The sequence below is a fragment of the Pseudonaja textilis genome, chromosome 2 (genome assembly GCF_049901715.1).
Source record: "Pseudonaja textilis isolate UNSWEBS1 chromosome 2, rPseTex1.2, whole genome shotgun sequence".
NCBI classification, from domain to species: Eukaryota; Metazoa; Chordata; class Lepidosauria; order Squamata; family Elapidae; genus Pseudonaja; species Pseudonaja textilis.
In genome coordinates, this window is record NC_141991.1 from 235329937 (window position 1) to 235350397 (window position 20461).

The 20461-nt window shown below is 38.4% G+C and overlaps 1 protein-coding gene across 6 annotated transcripts in view; it reads right to left on the bottom strand.

The window, feature by feature from the left end:
• The window catches only part of NNT (nicotinamide nucleotide transhydrogenase), a 74212-nt gene that overhangs the window by 34992 nt on the left and 18759 nt on the right, over window positions 1–20461 (bottom strand). For all 6 annotated transcript variants that reach the window (XM_026716307.2, XM_026716339.2, XM_026716316.2 and 3 more), the window contains exons 3-10: window positions 18539–18768; window positions 14671–14888; window positions 12534–12621; window positions 10441–10529; window positions 7502–7689; window positions 5515–5648; window positions 2464–2655; window positions 607–760 (exon numbers count right to left, since the gene is read on the bottom strand). In XM_026716307.2, coding sequence (XP_026572092.1) covers window positions 607–760; window positions 2464–2655; window positions 5515–5648; window positions 7502–7689; window positions 10441–10529; window positions 12534–12621; window positions 14671–14888; window positions 18539–18768 — 1293 coding nt within the window. The remainder of the gene's footprint in view (window positions 1–606; window positions 761–2463; window positions 2656–5514; window positions 5649–7501; window positions 7690–10440; window positions 10530–12533; window positions 12622–14670; window positions 14889–18538; window positions 18769–20461) is intronic.

The following is a 20461-nucleotide window of genomic DNA, read 5'->3' on the forward strand; positions in this document are numbered from 1 at the left end:
GGAAAAGAAAAAAATGGCCAGGGGGCAAACACTGGAGCAATAAAGAACAGAGGGTGATATGGTGCAACTTAGCAGTTGCAAGGAGAAAAATGGCAATTTGCAGTATAGCCAGAAAATGAAAGCAATGACATTCCTTTACACCTAAAAATCCCTGTTGTCCACACCTTCATCAATTGTTCAAAAACACCTATGATCTAGGAGTTAATCCTGGATGGAAATGCTGACTCGCTGCAAATCACTAAGTCTTGGCTGAACTAACAAAGAGAAGAGTCAAACTCTTTTGTCTGCTTCTGTCTGCCAAGATTAGATGGTAAAGAATGTGGCCTACAGGAATTCTATATTGCTCAACAGATGTCCCATTTGACAGTCTGCCAGCTTTAAGGTCATGCTACTGGATTTGAATGACTGAGTCTATCATCTTGGATTGTCTAACTCCAAGAATTCTCCAGCCAATATGATCTGTGAAGAAAATTCCGGGAATTGATATCCACACATCTGGACCATGGCAAGAATGGAGAAGGTTGCATTTTCTTGGATTGGGCAAGGCCAGCCCTTAACTGTGTCAGCAAATTCCAGGGAAGCCAAAGAGTGGCACTCGTTTCTCACCTGCTGAATAGGCAGAAGCAGAGGTCATTGTTTTCCTGAAAGGTGTAACAGTAGCAGCTTTCTCTGCTTCTAACTCTGCCACTGTCTTCTGCTTCACAGGTGCTGCCTGAGGAATGTTCTTAGGAGGCGGCGCTGGGAAAATCACTTTCCCATCCTAAGAAGAAAAAAGAACCAAGGACTTAATTAAAAGATCAAGTGATTTATATTAATGATTCAAAAACCACAATTTCTGAGTCAACGAAACCTTCCAGAGGCCCTATTATCTTCAAAGTTGCAATAGACAAATAAAAAGGAAAATATTAAAGAAGCGGTGACTTTGATATCTAGAAGGTTTCTTTTAACTTTTTGATTAAGGAATCTTTGGCAACAGAGCACTGTGATAATGCTCCAACTCCCATACTCCTTCAAAACTACTGACTAGGATAATCTGATTTGCAATCCTAATGCCTGGGGAAGCACCTGGCTGGATAAATTAAGGTAACAGACAAAGCAATAGACAAGGCAATTTGTCTTTTGGTAATGAATTCCAGAGTAGAATAATTAATACACCTACAAACTTTTCCTATTGCAGAAGACAATACTTTGATTCCTATTCTGCTGAATTTGGTTGGCGGAAAGTAGATCAACTCCAAGGTTGGAGCAATTTCAGGCTGATGTTATGGGGGTGTCAGAGGAACGAAGATCCAGGGCCTTCAATGTACATTTTTCCCATCGCTACTAGTGGCAGCTACTCATGAGTATTTCAGTAGACTGTCAATATTATAGGTATCATACTTGGGAATCCTAAAGATCTTCCTCTCCATGGCATAGAGGTATTTATATTTCTCAATTAAACTTTAACCACTTTAATCAAAGCCATATATTTTTCTCATTAATTTTGTCTAATACACAGATGCACAGAGATTTTCTTTGCCTTCCATTTCCTAACTCTTTATACCTATTATATCCTTGGGCCTTCTTTTTCTTATCCAATTGGGTTAAAAGGAAAGGAGAAATATGTAACCAAAAATGTTGAATGGGAAATTCCCTGTCCCCAATTTTACTCGTCACCATGTATTCTGTATTGTTTTACATGTTTACAGTGTATGCTGCTGAGAGTCATTTGAGATGGGTGGCTGCAGAAATCAAATAAATAAATATTAATTATAATGACCACCTCAAACAGATTTTTCAAGCGTTAAAAACTAGCAATCCATATTTTAATCCTTCTGAAGTCAGAGATGCTGACAAAATCGTATTCATTAACTGGCAGAGACATATTTAACAGAGTCAATGAGCAATTAAGTCAGCCAATGAGGACTATTTGGAAAGTGAAACAAGAAGCAGCCTAGGTGTGACTCTATATTAAGCTCTGCAGCTCTGAAGTTATGTTAAGCTCTGAGTTTGTCTATTGAAAATGAAACTGCTTCTCTCCTCTGCTGTGTGTCTTGCTTCCCTGCTGAACTAAAGTGAAACTGATGTCAGTTTCTGAGCTCCTGAGTTGCTGTTCTGCTCTGAACATGTAACATGTCTGCTTCTGTTTGAGTTTGCTCCGTGTTGGAGAAATCTCAACTGGTATTGTAAAATTTACTTCATATGTTTTTTAAAGAAGTTAAATGAAGCCTGAGTCATCTGTATTTATGTTTCTGGCACTGAATTTATGTTGCGATACTCTGAACAAGTAGCACATCAACAGCACTGGGAAATACTATTAATTTTAAATAATAAATGAAAAATAAGCTCCTCTCCTTGCAAAATATATTTCAAAATGGGAATGAGTCTATTTCACTCACAAGAAATTCAAATACAGAGCTATAAATAAGATTACTTAAATAAAATATACATCTTCAGCTTCAGGGGGAGAAAGAGTGCCTTTACCTTCATTACCACTGTTCCTCTAACAACGTGGTCAAGGGTGCCATAATCAAATTCATCCTTTATGTGAAAGTAAAAGTTTTCCTTGTCTGGGCTGATGGCTTTTAGGAGCTTTGTGATGTTATTTGAATACAAGGTACTAGCTTGCGTAGCCATTCTGCTGGGCAGGTCTGAGTAACCTATATGTGTGATCCCCTGTAGAAAACAAAAATATAGATGAAAGAACATAAGAATCTGCCTTATGCCAATTCAGATTATTTATCTAGCTTGTCCAATATTGACTGCCGGTTGACTGCAGTTTGGCAGTTCAAATCTCACCAGGCTCAAGGTTGACTCAGCCTTCCATCCTTCCGAGGTGGGTAAAATGAGGACCCAGATTGTTGGGGGAAATATGCTGATTTTGTAAACCACCTAAGAGAGGGCTGTAAAGCATTGTGAAGCAGTATATAAGTCTAAGTGCTATTGCTATTGCTGCGGCCTGGAGCCATTTTTTCAGGGTTCCAGGCCTAACGTATCTAATATCTTTTGTCATACATTTGTACATATGATTAAATAAACTTAGAATATAATTTGTGGCGTGGGGGGAAGGAAAAAGAAATTTGAAAGCAATGTCTGACTTTATAGAGGGGCATCTTCCATGTCTATAGGCCTGCCTTGATTAATAAATATAAGGGTTAAAGTGTGAACCAGTGATTCTTAGAATGAAGGTGACTTGTTAAGTAAACACAGTGCAACTTGGTTTCAAGACCTCCAAGAACAACAAGTATCTATTATTTCAGAAAACCAGGAGGAAGAAGCTATTAAGTTGAAATACTGAAGCTATAAAAGGAATTTATATCTTCAGGCAATTAACTGTTGTTAATGGATTTATTCTTGCTTACAATCAAGATTGTAATCTAGACATGTCTAAAAGTCTTCTATCAAATCTGGTTTAGGAGCTCAATGAATAGAATAGAATAGAATAGAATAGAATAGAATAGAATAGAATAGAATAGAATAGAATAGAATAGAATTCTTTATTGGCCAAGTGTGATTGGATACACAAGGAATTTGTCTTGGTGCAAACACTCTCAGTATACATAAAAGAAAAGATACATTCATCAAGAGTCAAGAATCATAAAGTACAACAACACTTAATGATAGTCATAGGGTACAATAAACAACCAAATCGTACTAGGAAACAGTCAATATAAATCGTAAGGATACAAGAGACAAAGTTACAGTCATGCAGTCACAAGAGGGAGGGGATGGGTGATAAGGAGTGATGAGAAGATTAACAGTAATAGTAGTGCGGACTTTGTAAATAGTTGAACAGTGTTGAGGGAATTATTTGTTTAGCAGAGTTTAGAGGCCTTGAGATTTTATTTTATTTTAAAAAAGAGTTATTCGTTAAATTAGAAAAGGCTAAATTAACATACTTCATGCTTTTACAGTTTAATTTTATTTATTTACATAAGCCTATTTATTTATAACACAATTTATCTGAAAAAAATATTACAAGGAAATAAAGGTTGTCTTCAACACATAATGGCAATTGGGACCAGAAGTTCTATAGCTAAGCTTTATGCAATCATAAAGCATTACTATATCACTTACTGAAAGTAATTGCTGCAGTCCCCATTGTTATTAACTAAATCCGACAATCCATTAGGCAAGGCAATTTCCTGCTGACCTCCCATAGTCAAAGTGAGAAGGAAAACCAGCAGGAAACTGCAAATCCCAGACTGGTAAGTGGTGCGGCCAAGTGGAGGAAGACCAAAATGGTGCACGGAGATAGGGAGAGATGCAGTGTGGGTCAGAGGGTGAGAATCAGGGAGAGTTGCTGTGGGTTGGGGAGGGGAGCGTGACCAAGAGCATAGTGCAAGTGCAGAAGGTTGGGGGAGGATGCAAGAATTGGGGAGACTTAGCCCAGTGACTTGCAACCTTCCCTGCTGTCTTTCTCAGTGACGTTCTGGGGAAGCCAGCAGGAAAGTTTGCAAATGGTGATCATAGGGCACTGCAACCAATCATAAAAGTGAACTGGTGACCATAGTGTGCTGGGACAGTCAGAACTCCAAGGGCTGATCATAACCGACATTAACTTTGAAAGGTTGCTGAATGTAATGGTCATAGAATGAGGATGACCTGTTAGCAAACCCAAGTAGTTACTGTATATTGCATGTGTCTGTCCGTGGAACACTAAATATACTAATCTGCACCTCTATAATTGTCAGGTTTGGTTCTGCAACCCAACAAGACAGACACAGACTTCAGAAAGTAATTAGGACTGAAGAAAAAAAAATTACTACCAACCTGCCTTCAATCGAGTATGCTGCATGAGTCAAAAAGAAGGCTGTGAAAATAGTTACAGACCCCTCACATCCTGGCCATAAACTGTTTCAACCCCTACCCTCAAAACGACGCCATAGAGCACTGCACACCAGAACAACTAGACACAATGACAGTTTTTTCCCAAATACCATCATTCTGCTAAACAAATAATTCCTTCAACACTGTCCAACTATTTACAAAGTCTTCATTACTATTACTATTAATCTTCTCATCACTCCTTATCACCCATCCCCTCCCACTTGTGACTGTATGACTGTAACTTTGTCGCTTGTATCCTTACGATCTATATTGACTGTTTCCTAATATGATTTGAATGCTTATTGTACCCTATGTCTATTATTAAGTGTTGTACCTTACGATTCTTTTCTTTTATGTACACTGAGAACATTTGCACCAAGACAAATTCCTTGGGTATCCAATCACACTTGGCCAATAAAGAATTCTATTCTGTTCTATTCTAATGATCAACATTTTGCCTATATTGACTAAAACAAGTCTGTTTGAACATTTGTTCCACTGAGCTGTGAGTTAACAAAGTAAGGAAACTTATTGTGTAAGTTGTTTAAGTATAAGATAACTACAATATTCAGAATCCTAAATATTTGGGAGATAAGAAATATTAGGAAATAATCACTTCATAGAGCACTAGGATGAGACAGTTAGTTTAGGAACTCCTTGCTTTACACTAAAAAAACACAGCTATAAAGAACCTGATAAAGCTACCTTGTGAACATAGAGTTCCCCTGGCTTTGTAGTTTCAATATTCCCCCCTGCTTCAGCAGCTAGATCTACGACCACTGACCCTTCCTTCATCAATTCAATCATATCTTTTCGAAAGAGGATTGGAGCTTTTTTACCTGAAAAGACAAAAAAAAATTCTAAAGTTGTAAGCTATACTTAATAGAAATAATCCATTCTGTCACTTTTCTCTAGATAAAAAAGAACAGTTGAGCTTTTTCAGTTCTGCAAATTTCCAGAGAATCAGTCTTACTTACATAAACTTATAGGTAGTCCCAGAGGTAGGCTTCAAATATTTTAGCAAAGGGCTTTCGGCCTGGTTGCTGGATGGGCGTGACCATGGTGGGTGTGGCCTAGTTGGCCTCCTGTATCATGGCAGGGGGGGCGTTTTTGCCCTCCCTGGGCTCCAAAGGCTTTCCTCGAGCATCCGGGAGGGCGAAAACGGCCTCCCTGGGTGTCAGCTTCCGCTGGAACACGATGAAACTTCACCAATAAACTACTTTTACTCACGTTCTGTTTGTGGCAAGACTTGTTCATTGTGGTCTGTTTCCTCCAACACTCAGCAACAAATGGTAATTCCCGAGCAAAGCCAGCGCTGAGAGCATCTGCCTCTCAGCGCTGTTTATAGTCCTTTTCCCTTAATTATCTAAAATCCGCCCCAGAAACGCTTAATTATCCAACATCCGCCCCAACTACTTGCGCACCCCCACCCTGCAAAACTATCTCCAAGCTGAGCCCCGTGCCGAGCCGCATCCCACCCCGCCATTCATGCCGCCAATCCCAGAATAACCCCCAAAACTGCCAGTGCAAAACGCCTCCCACCTGGTGGCACTGAAAAGAGGAATGCCCACCGCCCAACAGCTGACAGGTCCACTCGAGAGCAGGCGGTGTGCCCAAAGGAACGCACACCACCAAGCAGCTGACGAGTCCACGCAAAGCTTCCCAGCTGGTCGCGCCGACACGAGGCAAGGTGGGATCATCAGGACCATTCAGGGTAATATGTCAGGTCCATGCGAAGCTTCCCAGCTGGTGGGCACAAGGCAAAGCGTTGCGGCCGAGGCGTCTGGACCCGGGACCATCAGGAACTGCTAGGGTAATGTGTCGGGTGATATTGGTGGCGTGTTTGAAGCCCAACACTGGGCTCCGAAGTCTCTCTGGAAGCCGGAAAAGGGCCCATTTCCAGCCTTCCCAAGCCTCCACGTGCGCCTTGCACTTACCTGCATTCAAAACTGGCCATGTGGGGACTCCTGGGAGGGGTGAGCGGGGCAGGGCGGGGCAGCCAGGAGTGGGATTTGGGGGTTCTCTGAACTGCATGGCACTTAGCTAGGGGCTCTCCCAAATCCCTGTGAACCCCCAGCAGCCCACCTCTGGGTAGTCCTTGACTTACAGCTGGTCACTTAGTAACCATTTCAAGCTTTGATAAATCTAGCTGAGAGGTACTTATGGATTCAAAGTTCCCCACCACTTATGTGACCTTACTTTGCCAGTCTGCATGCACAGCATCTCAGTCAAATCACTGCGTTTTATGATAGTTTTCTGAAAATTGGTATTTAGTTCTGCTTTTCAGTACCATAATACAGCACCCATAGCAAACAATTGGTCTGCTTAAGAACCGCAGCATTTGGTTAATGATAGCAGGTTCACTTAATGACTGTGGAGATTAACAACTGTAAAAAACAAACTCATTTTACGACTGTATGAGTTACGACTGTGATAGGCAGGCTCCATTATGTCATAAATCATGGACTACCTGCATAAATTTGGACGGGGTCATTCACAAAAACACATTTTACACATAGTGCAAAAATCACCATGTTGTTGGGTACTAAAGTCATGTCAGTCACCATTTCAGAACTACAGTCAATAAATTCTTACCCTTTAACTTACTTTCTTCAATATGAGTTGGAGCAAAGATTATTACTCCAATCAAACATTCTAGAGAAAATGAATCTCTATTCTACAGAATACTTACCAGGAATAAGTGCTGTTGTAATAATGATATCAACTTCCTGACATTGTTTAGCAAAGAGTTTCATTTCAGCTTCAATAAACTCTTTGGACATCTCCTTTGCATATCCTCCTTGGCCTTCCCCAGATTCTTTTATGTCAACTTCCAAAGGCTCAGCACCTAGTGATTTAAATTGTTCTAACGCAGCAGCTCTGCCAAGTAGAAAATAAAGCAAAATCTTTAATAACAAAGAAAAAAACAAATAATATACAGAACATAATAGCAGAAAAAAGGCTGCGCAGGAGTCTTCAACCAGAAAATCATATTCTCCCTTAAAATTGAGCTCCAACAGAAGCTTAGAATAAATTCAGATGTGTAACTAAAGTGATAATGAGTTTGTTCAATAAGAATTATTTCAGTACAGAAATAATGCCTGGAATTACTTGCTTTCTTAATCACGCAGGGATGTAATAAAAATTGAAATTTTCAGGAAGCCTGGAGGTCAAACAAAAGTGCTAGTCACCATGAGAAAACAGTAAGCCAAAGGATGTTCATATAAAGATCCTTCACTTTTCTATGAGATAAGCAGCTATGTAAATACGATGAATGAACAAATGAATGAATATCTCTATCTGTTTACTAAACAAACTTTATTTTATTTTCTATATTTTATTGTTTTTACTGTCTTGATATTATGATTTTATTGTTGATAGCTCTCATCATAATTTTTGTTGTACCACTGTGGCTTTGTTTATGAGGAGAAGGAGCATAAGAACAAAATAATTGTCAGGGCTCTGACAAATCCACCCCCATTCAAATCATAAGTCTCTAGCTGCATCTCTCAGATTAAAAAACATTGATTTATTAGAAGTGACCATGTCAGCATTACTTGGGTGCCGCCGACACTAAGATACATCATTCATTTCCCCCTTGACCCTGGTCTTCCCCCCACCCCCTGGATGTATATTCTCCAATGGGACACATACATAACCAAGAGTCATCAATCATGCTCTCCAGTAATAATCTTGTGCGCCAACAGCTTCGGCTGCCAAGAAGCATTTGAGGAATGTACTACTTTCCCCCACTCCCTTTCTGCCGGCAATTAAAAAGACCAAAAAAGTATTTTTTAGTTGACAATAATATAAACACTCAAGGTGGTAATGGGGATAGGGATATCACACTGAATGGCCTGAAAATAAGAAGGGAATAAATCAAATTTGAGACTACAATTCCAAATACAGATAGTCCTCTTTCACTAACCACCTGTTCAGCAACTATTCAAAGTTATAACAGCGGCAAACAAGAAGATTTAAAACTAGGCATCATAGTTGCAGCCATTCCAGTATTCCCTCAGTTACGTGATGGTGATTTGGGCGCTTGGCATTTGGCCATGACACTGCAATGTATCACAATCATGATTGCTGTTTGTGATCTTCACAGCTTCCAACAAGCAAAGTCAATAGGGCAGCCAGCAAGAGGCTACAAACAATGACCACATGATTTTTTTACCTAAAGACTGGAAGTGGATATTATAAGCCAGTGTAGTCGCACGATGGGCATGCTTTATGGCCACAATCAGTTAGAGATAGATTTGCCGGTCAATTATCACACTTAAGTGAGAACTACTATTATGTTCAAGCTTTACAGCTATAGAATCTCTTTTCATTTCTTCATCTTCTCGATGAATGAATGGCTAAAATGCATCCTGTTTGTCTTTCAACATATTCCTGAATACATAAAGAGAAATGGCTGAAAAGAGCCATTGGGAGTAACTTGTGACTTAGGTCACAGGAAGCCACCAGGGAAGATTGCATATGGCAATTACATGGCTATGGAGCACTGCAACCATCATAATTGCAAACTGGTTGCTAACAGCCCAAATCATGATCATGTCACTGTGGGGCTCTGAGACAACTGAAACATCAAGGATTAGTTGTAAATACCACTTGGTCAGTGCCATCGCAATTTCAACAGTTGCTGAATAAGTAGTTGGTAAGGACTACCTGTATAATAACAATGCAATACTATGGATTATCCCATACATTCCAATATACAAATATTAAAGTGGCTTTAATTCTTTGAAATACTATAATAATCCCAAAAAGAAAAGAAAGAAACCTGAGTCTGAATTGTCTAAGCAGGTGGCACCACTTAGCCAACCTTCACGCTTCTCAAAAGGCGTTAAAAAGGGTTAGAGCCTGGCTGTCAAACTCCCAGCCCATGGGTCAGATGCATCACATGCTGCCCATGCCTAGTTTAGCGAAGGGGAAAAAAGTTCCAACCTGTCATGTGACACTGCCATGACAACATGAGTTTGACACCCCTGGGTTAGAGCTAATGAATACCTTGAAGAGAAGCCCTCAGGAAGTTCCAGAACTATAGGTAATTTTATGAAGTCAAAAAATAACAATAATGAAAGAAAATAGTAGCAACCCACTATATGAATGTATTTGTATTTCAAAACAAGTTAAGTCAAGGTGATATTCCTTTAGTCCAAAATCTTATGTGAATTACTAAGGCGCAACCCCAAAAAATCTGAATTATTCCTTACACTATGTAATATAGTGATGTTCAATCATGCAACCTACTTGACTATTCAATAATTCTGGGGGAGAAAAGCCACAAAGTTATGTGTGGAAATAAACTCTTTGCAAGCGTTCTGATTATCCTTGAGGAACAACAGAATACAAATGAATTATTAACTAATAAATTCTGAGACCCACTTTGATATAGTGGTTAAGAAACCAGGCTAGAAACTGGAAGAGTGTAAGTTCTACTCCCTCCTTGGACACAAAAGCAGATGGCCAGTGACACCTTCTCAGACCCAGGAAAGTATCAACAGCAAACTACTTCTGAAAAACTTTGCCAAAAAAATTGCAGGGATTAGTGCAGACAGTTGCCAGGAGTCAACAGTGACAGGAAGGAACAAAATAAATACATCTTTAAGATTCATATATGTCTACCTGGTATCAAATCCACGAACTACAGCTCCCATTGATTTAGCTGCTCCTGCAGATGCTAATCCAGCAACTCCACCTCCAATGATCAGAACCTACATCAAAGCAAATAATTATAATAACTTATACCGATTTAAATTGTAAACACTAAATGGCTGACATGAATCAACATTAAGTGAAGATATAGGATTGTTTTAAGTAGCAGCCAACAGCAGCTGTTTGTCTAAGAACATAAAGCTTCTTGAAAAGGAAAATATTAACCAATCAATGGTATTGTATATCAGTTATCCAAATCTTAAGGATTTTGCTGGGGGGGGGGATTAGCAATCACTACAAGTACTGTTGAATTCTCCCATAGGGGAATGTCTGATTCTCAGTTGATTACCCAGCTTTAGAAAACTGGAATAAGTGTTAAAAATAAATATTTCTGGAATAGTCATATGCCTCGTTCTTTTGATTGCATACAAAAGCTGTAAATAGCAGTGGTTTAAAAATTTAATTTCTTCAGTAACATCTAGAAAATGTCCGAAACAATTTCCAGTGTGTGCTTGTCAAGTGCAAAGAATCAGGATCACATGTTAAGTTCCAGTTAAGTAGGTTTATTGCTCATGCCTATAACCAAAATCTAGTCAACTAACTGTCAGCACTAAATTGGTACTAGGCAAGAGTCAATGGAATTGGAGCATTTGTGGACACATAACAATTCTCGGCTGAGTTGTCTCTTGACTCCATCTCCAGGTTCTGTTTCTTCCCCTACAGCATTGCTTGAAACACAAACAGCTAGTCAGGTGCATGACTATGTCAGTGCCATTATAAACACAGCGTTACTGGGTTACCCAACAAGAAATGTAAGTATGCTTATAGGAACCATGTTGTTTTCAAAATTGCAAACATGTATTTAGAAAAGAATCTAATGGAGTAAAATCTTTTAAAAAGCCCAGTGCAGTTCCACTGCACTTAGCAATTGTGGAACACTAAACAATAATTAGGAGGAAAAAACAAAACAGAAGGACAAGTAATCATACTGAATTGCTTTAATTCTATAGAGCATCACATCATGCTATGTTTCATTGTAACTCTGCGTAATTTATCTCCCTCCTGCTTGACACAGAGAGAAAACATCACGTTTGATTGGGCTTAGCTTTAGACTAATGGGATTTTGCCAAACTTTGTTCACAAATCTCAAGTTTATTTATCAACATTATAAAGAATGAAAGCTTGATTTCAAAAGATTCTATCAGATACTAAGTCATACTTTCAATACATATTTGCAAAGAACTATTTGTATAACCTGGAGAAGAATTTTCAGCATTCTTGGCAAGAATTATGTTATCATTAACAGACATCAGTTAATTTATGATTGCCAAGGTAAGTAGTTTCTCGGTTAGCTGAGAAGAATGGAATTTACTCTTTCTCCTTCAGAAGAATTTGGTGCTACGTTTCTGTACTTTTATAGTAATACTGAAAACATTGCAGCACATGAGAAAATCATTTAATATTTTAAAACATGGTGTGGAATGGATGTAATTGTCTTCCACTTTGGAAGAGATAATGTAAGAAATCCATCAAACAGTATTAGCAAATTGTATTTTGTATTGTAGTAATAGAACACAAATGTTGCAAAAGATTGCATGACTCTATACGGGACTGTAAAGAAACGTATCACTTTAGAAAGTTATTTCAGTTATGATGCTAATGACTAGAATAGTCATATTGTTTAGCCTGAAGTCAAGATTAAAATTACAGGATTACCCTATCCGTAATAGCAGTTCGTCAGACATATGTCAAATTTCCTGTCACATGTAGAAGTGACAGACATTTTACTGTTTGCCAGCAACAGTAAACCAGATTTTATATTGATTTTATAATCTGTATATCTTAAGCTTTAGTTTCAGAGACATTAATTTGTAAACTCAGTATTTGTTACAATTTAACAAATCACTGCCAACATCAAAAGTATATTTGATTTACTAGGGAAAGGCTAAAGAGTCTCTGGAGAAGAAAACTCACTAGAAGAGATTGTAATCAGCATATGAAGGTACAAAGAGCAATGCTAACCTGCTTATGATTGATTCATAACACATTTTTCCCACACATACCTTAGCTGGAGGAACTTTGCCAGCTGCCGTGATCTGACCGGTGAAAAAACGACCAAAATTATTAGCTGCGAGTATAACTGCCTTGTAACTGTTAAAAGAAGGAAAACCAGCAATCAGTATTATTGCATTTACATTTCTCCATAGATATAGTATGGTTTCTGTGTGTGGCTTCAGAGTGTAGCATTTGCTGATCTACCTATCTTCTGTTCCCATTCACATAACCAACATAGCATAAAGCATAGTTCAAATGAATCTGGTAACTGAAAGAAAGAATGCGTCACAACTGGTCATCAGAAAGCTGGATACAATGTGAATCATGGAATGAAAAAACCATGTTAAAGCACAGCTACTAATTGTGAACAATACATTGTTACTGACACTATTATATCAATCGATTTGCCATCAGTTGTGTGTATGCTTCAATTGCTCCTGGTATCAAAATATGAGTCCTGCTTCAGTCAGCCTGAGAAAGCAGTTCATATACAAAGAAGTTAAATCCATGGAAACACATCATCAGCTACAAAAGCTCACAGCAAAACTTCAAAATAGCAAAACAAATATTTTGAACCCAACTTCAAATGGTGGCTATGAGGAAGCCACCCTGAACTCCTGCAGGACAAGATGTTTGTTAATCTAACATAAAAAGATTTATTTACAATTACTACACGATTTTCTTTCTGCTTTTCTTGTAGCATATCTCCTCCTTCAGTGTCAAATTTCCTGTCACAGGGAATTCCTTCTTCAACTAGTGCAGGGGTGTCAAACTCGACTTCACTGAGGGCTATATCAGGGTTGTGTTTGGTCTTGGGGCGAGGGGGTCTGGCCAACTCAACATCACTCATCAAGGCTTCCATTTCGGCTGTGATGGCTTCCTGCAGTCCTCTGCCAGCGAAAATGGCACTCAGGGTGCGGCCTTCCCAGGCTCCATTTTGGCCACAATGGCCTCCTGCAACCTTCTGCCAGTAAAAATGGAGCTCTGGGAGGACGCACACAGCCCTCCTGAGCTCTGTTTTCACTGGCAGAGGCACCATGGGCCGGTCCTTCGCTGTTTCCAGGGCGGGCCCGTGGGCCAGATCTAAGCAGCCTATGGGTTGGATCTGGTCGGTGGGCCTTGAGTTTGAAACCCATGAACTAGTGGATATGAGTATATTGTGAGATGGGACACTATATAAATTTGATTAATAAATAATAAATAAATGATGGCTTCAAATTTTTGTTTTTCCCTTGCACTAAGATGACCATTTTTCACATTTATGACTATTGTAGCATCCCTACGGTCAGATGATCAAAGTTCGGAGGCTTGACAACCGGATTTATGCATGACAATGGTAGTGTCCTGGGATCATACGATCACCTTTTTGTGATCTTTCGACAAGCAAAGTCAATGGAGAACCCAGACTCACTTAAACAACTGCAATGATTCACTTAAAAACTGTGTCAAGAAAGGTCATAAAATGGAACCAAACTTTCTTAACTGTCTTGCTTAGCAACAGAAGTGGTCATAAATTGAGGATTATCTGAAGGCACTACTTTCTGAGAACTTTCCAGTTGTTAGAAACTGGAATTTCTTTGTCCTCTGTCTGGGCTGCTTAAGGGCAATGAATTTGTTCTGCTCGCTGAAGAGGAAAGCACACATTTGTCTTAAATATGAATTCCACTCCATATCAAATTCTTTATTAATGTCAATTCATAAAATATTTCTATGGTCATTTTAGAGTTGCCAATAGAAAGGGAGGGAGGAAAGGGGTTTGAAAGAGCAGTGCGGCAGCTTGGAAATCAAAAGTACATTCCATAAATAGTTTTTCAAGGATAGTGACTAGGTGACTGAAGCTTCTGCTGCACAAATATTTAATTGGAGAATATGACTGATGACTCTTGGCTATGGATGTGTCTCATTGGAGAATATGAATTATGATACACCCAGGGAATGGGGGAAAACCAGGGTCAAGGGTGACAATGAATTATGTGTCTCAGAGTCAGCTACACCCAGGCAGTGCCGGACATGTTAACTCCCAATAAATCATTTTGAAGTTTTGGAAATTTGGATCAAGACTCATGATTTAATTGGGGTAACTGCCGGAATCCTGACAATTAACAGAATTCTGCAAATGAGTAAAAACAGTATGTGGTATCATACCCAGCAATGTTGGCCATAGAGCTGAGAGCATCATATCCCTGAGCAATGGTCACACGTGGAACCTGATCCATAGCCAAGACAGTGGTGTTTTTTTCTGCTAGTTTGTTCAGCAGATCTGGGTTTTGAGCTGGATAGATAAAACTGATCAGAGTACCTTGTGATTTAAAAAGCTCAATCTCATGGACGCCAAGTACAGAATTAAACATTGGAGCCCTCACCTAGAGAAGAGCAGAAAAAGAGTTGAATCACAAAAAACTCATAATGCAATATATCAAAATAAAACAATATTCTAATTATATTAATTTTTAAAAGCATTTCATGCTTTGCTTTAATTGCTGTATTTATTTTGTGAACTCCAAGTAGAATAGCTCTACAAATACGGGAAACAAATGAAATGCCATTTAATAATTTTGTGCTTAATAGCTACATTATTACATATAGTTAATTAACATTAGCAATTTATAAATGATTATATTAAGGCATGTAAGCCCCAAATAGGACTAACATTCAAAATAGCAATTGGCAAATGCCTCAATTACTTGTTTAAAAAAGAAAAAGCACAAGAACTGGTACTGGTTAAGAAGTCAAGAAAGAGAACAGAGAATTTTTAACTCTTTCTTCCTACTGCAATCTCAGTTGGATGGACCTGCAACGTCTGTCAATTGTACTGTAGGGGGAAGCCCTAATTCGGTTACCTAGAAATATTTTTCCAACGCAAAAGGGTATTGGAAAAGAAGAATCCAGAATCTATACACTTGCTAACGGTTTGGAAGATTTAATTTTCTCTTTCTTTACAATAGGAAATTCCTTCAGTAAATGGTACCTAACTTTTAATGAATAATTCATGGTTCGTGCTGAACTCTCCCCTTCGGGCTATAACTCTCACACACAAAAATTCAGAAATGACCTTGCATTGTTTTGGAGAACATGAGCTTGTAGGACAAGGACAATGTCTTATATATTTCTTTAAAGTTGGGGCATCCTAACTGCCAATTCATGCTTAATAATGCCTCTTTTTGAAAATTCCCCTGTGAATAGAATAGAATAGAATAGAATAGAATAGAATAGAATAGAATAGAATAGAATAGAATAGAATAGAATAGAATTCTTATTGGCCAAGTGTGATTGGACACAAAAGGAATTTGTCTTTGGTGCAAAAGTAAAAAAAGATGAAGAGTTCTGTTCCTAAGATCACCTACCAGTAATAACCTGAAAAATTATCTTAACAGAATTCCTGGACAGATCTTGCCCATCGATATAAATCAGTGATTCTTAATCTGTTTGACCCAATTACCCTTCTCCCAATCTTGAATATCACCACTCTCCTGCAAAAAATCACACTAACAGAGATGCAGCTATTTACAAAAGCAACTTAAAAAACTGGATCCTCAACTCACAAACAAGCAATTACAAATTGCTCCATTACTACTAGGATACGCCCAAATTATCCTTCGGGTAATTACCCCTACTTTAAGAATTGGTTATTTCAGTATTTCTCAGCAGGAATGCTGGTTTTGTGTGAAAATAGATTATTCAAAACAAGGAAGAGTCGAGTTGACGAAAGCTGTCTAGTTAGATAATTTATTATTTTATGTGTTATTATTTAGTGTTTCTCAACTTAAGCAAATTTAAAATGGATGAAGTTCAACTCACTTAATTCCCCAGCCACCCATGCCCGCTAGGGAATTCTGAAAGTTGATATCCACCTATCTTAAAAGTTGCTTGAGAAACACTAGACTAGATAGTATCAAATAAAATAATAAATTATTTTATTAGATAAAATAGTTTTCACCAACTTGACTCCTCCTTGTTTTGAGTCATTTATTTTCACTCAAAACATTGACAGCAGCATTCCTGTTGTCAGTGTAGACAAAAGGACAATTAATCATCATTAAAGATTCAGTTTGTGGAACTAAAATGTTAACACAATGTTGCCACTGCAAAGTAATGCAAAATGGACTTTGCTCAGTCAACAGTTTGCCTGGTAACTTGCATCTGCTCTACAGCAACTGAAGTTTGCTCTCTGCAAGACAAAGCTTTATCAGATGTGCTTTGTCCTGGTTCCAAAGAAATCTGTGCTAAAGTTTCTAATGCTGTGCATGTTTTTAAAATGCATTGCTTGTGAAAGATTTCAAATGATGAAGCTAGCTAGTAAAAGTGACTTAATTCTGTAACTTTAACACCATGATTCACATTCAAAGTAACTACCATAGATCAAAATTATACTATGCAAATAGTATTTTAAGAGGATGTCTGAAGAATTAGGATAGGCCCCAGAATTCCTGATAGCTACTAGCAACATAGCAAGTCCTACGTGAAGACACATAGCAATTATGTATCGGTAGCAATTCTCTTATACAGAAAGGCAGTACAGTGTTGTTGGGGTTAAGGTGCTGACCTAGAAACCAGGAGATTCTGAGTTCTAGTCTCACCTTAAGTGTGAAAGCTAGCTGGATGACTGTGGCCCAATCCCTCTTTCTCAGCCCAATCTACCTCACAGGGTTGTTGTGAGGAAAATAAGAAGGAGCATTAGGTATATTTGCCACCTTGAATTATATATATGGTATGTGCAATTTCTCAAAATCAAACTTTTGAATTCAACATGCCTGAGTTCAAAATTGCTTTGGACGTTTGAAACAGTTGCTTCACATTTGAAATGGTTTTTTTCCACCACTTGGGAGATGTTTTGAGCTTGAAATGCTTCCAAGATGATCAGAACAATTCATTTCAAATACAAACCATCTACTTTAAACTTAATTATTTTAACAATTTGAACTCAAAACATTTTCCATAATGCATGCACAGGTAGTCCTCACTTAATAACCACAACTAGGTGCTATCGTGCTATCATGTGATCATGATCTGGGATTTTACTGCTTGCTTCTCTACTAACTTTGCGTATTGGAAGCCAACTGTGAAGCACACATATGGCAATCCCTCGACTATGGGAATATGGTCAACAAAATGAGGGCCACCTGTATATACTTACATTTGTTTGGACCACTATCACTAACTGTTGATCTTATGATTCTTGATGAATGTATTTCTTTTATGTACATTGAGAACATATACACCAAAGACAAATTCCTTGTGTGTCCAATCATACTTAGCCAACAAAGAATTCTATATTTATTCTATAGCTTCATGCATTTATATTGCAAGTCAAATTCCCTGTTGATTGACCAGGATAAACAATAAACTGGTTGATCAATTTAAGGATAAACCAATGATAAAGTGGCACTGGCTTCTTTTAATATTCCTTATCTCATAGGTCTACTATATGTGCAGGCTTTCTGAGTTCAATTGAGTTTTCTTGAAATTCCTCTTTCACATATCTGGTTTTTACATTAAATAGCTCTGGCATCTTCTTTTGTTTAGGAAGCTGATAGTGCTGTGTCTCCTGTGTGTGTTCCTGCCAACTCCAAAAATGCATTCAAAATATCTATGACACAAATCTGTCCCACCTAATTCTTCATTAATAGAAATTTATCCCATTTCCTTAAATGAGTCTCTTATAGATAAGCAATACCTGACTGTAATGATTTTAAATATGTGAAGATTGTGTTTCCCTGCAACTTTTACATTAAGACAAACTTCATCCATAAATTTTACCTCTTTTATATTTAAAAATTTTTGCACATCCTTATTATCTAGTCTTCATTTTTAAAAATTTATTTAAGAAAATTTATATGACAACCCAACTCATTTTCAGTGACTCCAGACTGTTTGCTTACAAGGATTAAAAAAAAATCCAATATAAACCAATAAAAGAGAAATAACCCCCAACCACCTGCAACAACAAAATAGAGAAACTTTTTTTTTAGAAAAACTGATCTCAGAGGTGTAATAGTAAACAGACAATTATTACCTTGAGGACTATGTCACAAGCCAACGCTTCCTTGGTGCCCTGGATCTGTGCTCCAGCCTGTCTATAGTGGTCATCAGAGAACTTAGCAGCTTCTCCTGCACTTGACTCCACAATAACGTTAAAACCCTGCTTAACCAGTGCTTGAACTCCAGCTGGTGACAAGGCAATCCTTTTCTCATTTTGAAAGATCTCCTTTGGAACACCTACAGTCAATTTCTTATATGGAATACCTATAAAGGCAGCAATACAAACAGTATCTAAACTAACAGTTAAAAGGCTGAGCATATTATAATATCCTATGCAAAGTATTATTTACATGCACAGTAAATCAATTTTTAAAAAGCATTTATTTTAAACATAGTAAATATTAGGAACAGAGCCCAGAAGTCAAGCACAAAGCGGGGGGGCGGGGGGGAGAGTTCTTATCAGCACTGCTGACCAAACACTAACTTCCATTCTGCCACCTTTCAAAAGGCAGGTGCAGAATGCATGGTGAGGTTTAACAATAACTGCTTCTATTGAAGAAGCCAAGTGCACACTTCCCCTCATTCCTTTATCTTTCCTCAAAAGCACAACACAGGTGTTGGATAAACAAAATAGAAAACAATAGTGGAAACTGCAGCTATCACATATGCAGGGATCCCGCCTCTAATATGGGTGCCATCACAGAGTACTATTTGCTTATAGGAGATACAGCAGTCATCAACTTATCAACCCTAACCTTTAAAACGTACAGTAGCACTGAAAAAAGTGACTTGTGACCATTTTTCACATGACGATTGCAGCCTCTTCATGGTCACATGATCAAATTTTGAATTGGCTTGTATTAATTAGTTGCACTATCTCAGGGTCATGTGATCACCATTTATAACCTTCCCAGCTGGCTTCCCACAAGCAAAGTCAATCGGGGAAACCAGATTCACTTAACAACCACATGACTCACTTAAAAACCGCATAAGTCACTTAACCTGTCAACTCATATAATGTTTCTCTGGTCTTTTTAGAGTTGCCAACAGAAAGGGAGTGGGGAGCAGGTCAGCTTGCATCCCATAAATGTTTTCAAAGATAGTAACTAGGTAACCCAAGTTTCTGCCACGCAAAATTCTAACTGGAGAGTATGATTGATGACTCTTGGCTATGGATGTGTCCCATTGGAGAATATGAATTACGATAAACCCAGGGGGTGGGGGAAAACCAGGGTCAAGGGTGACAATGAATGATGTGCCTCAGCTACAGCTACAGCTACACCCAAGCATGTTTACTTCTAATAAATCTTCTTTAAGTGTTGGAAGTTCAGCTAGAGACTCATGATTTAAATGGGGGTAACTGCTGGAGCCCTGACATAACCACTGCATGGTTCATTTAACAACTTGCCATGATTTGCTTAACAGCTGTGGCCAAAAAAGCTCATATCCTGGGGCACAACTTACTTAACTACATGCACTTACTATTGAGCATTCACTTTGTTGAAACAAAGCCTGTATCCAAAGAAGCACTCAAACCCTACTGCTATTGTCCTTTTTTTAACTACATTGATACATTCAGCATTACCAGCCATGGGCAGTTCACCACTTACAACTGTAATGAGCCTGCCAGGGTTTTTTTTTTTTTGGGGGGGGGGGGGGGTTCATCTGACTGTGTGGGATGTGGGTGGGCAGCAGCCATCAGAATTTCACAACTAGGTGATAAGTACCCTGGGGAGGTCTGTCATAATTTGGAAGGGTCATTACCTACACATAAGCAAGGCAATAAGAACTGACTACCTCTTAGGAAGAAGTTCAAATCATGCATTTATTAGTATAGCTGAAAAAGCACACACAAGTCCACTTTCCCACACAATTTAACTTCATTCCAAAATTCAAGCAGCAATATTATACATACTAAGGAGATTACTATGCAGATTCTTAATACTACATCTTCCCT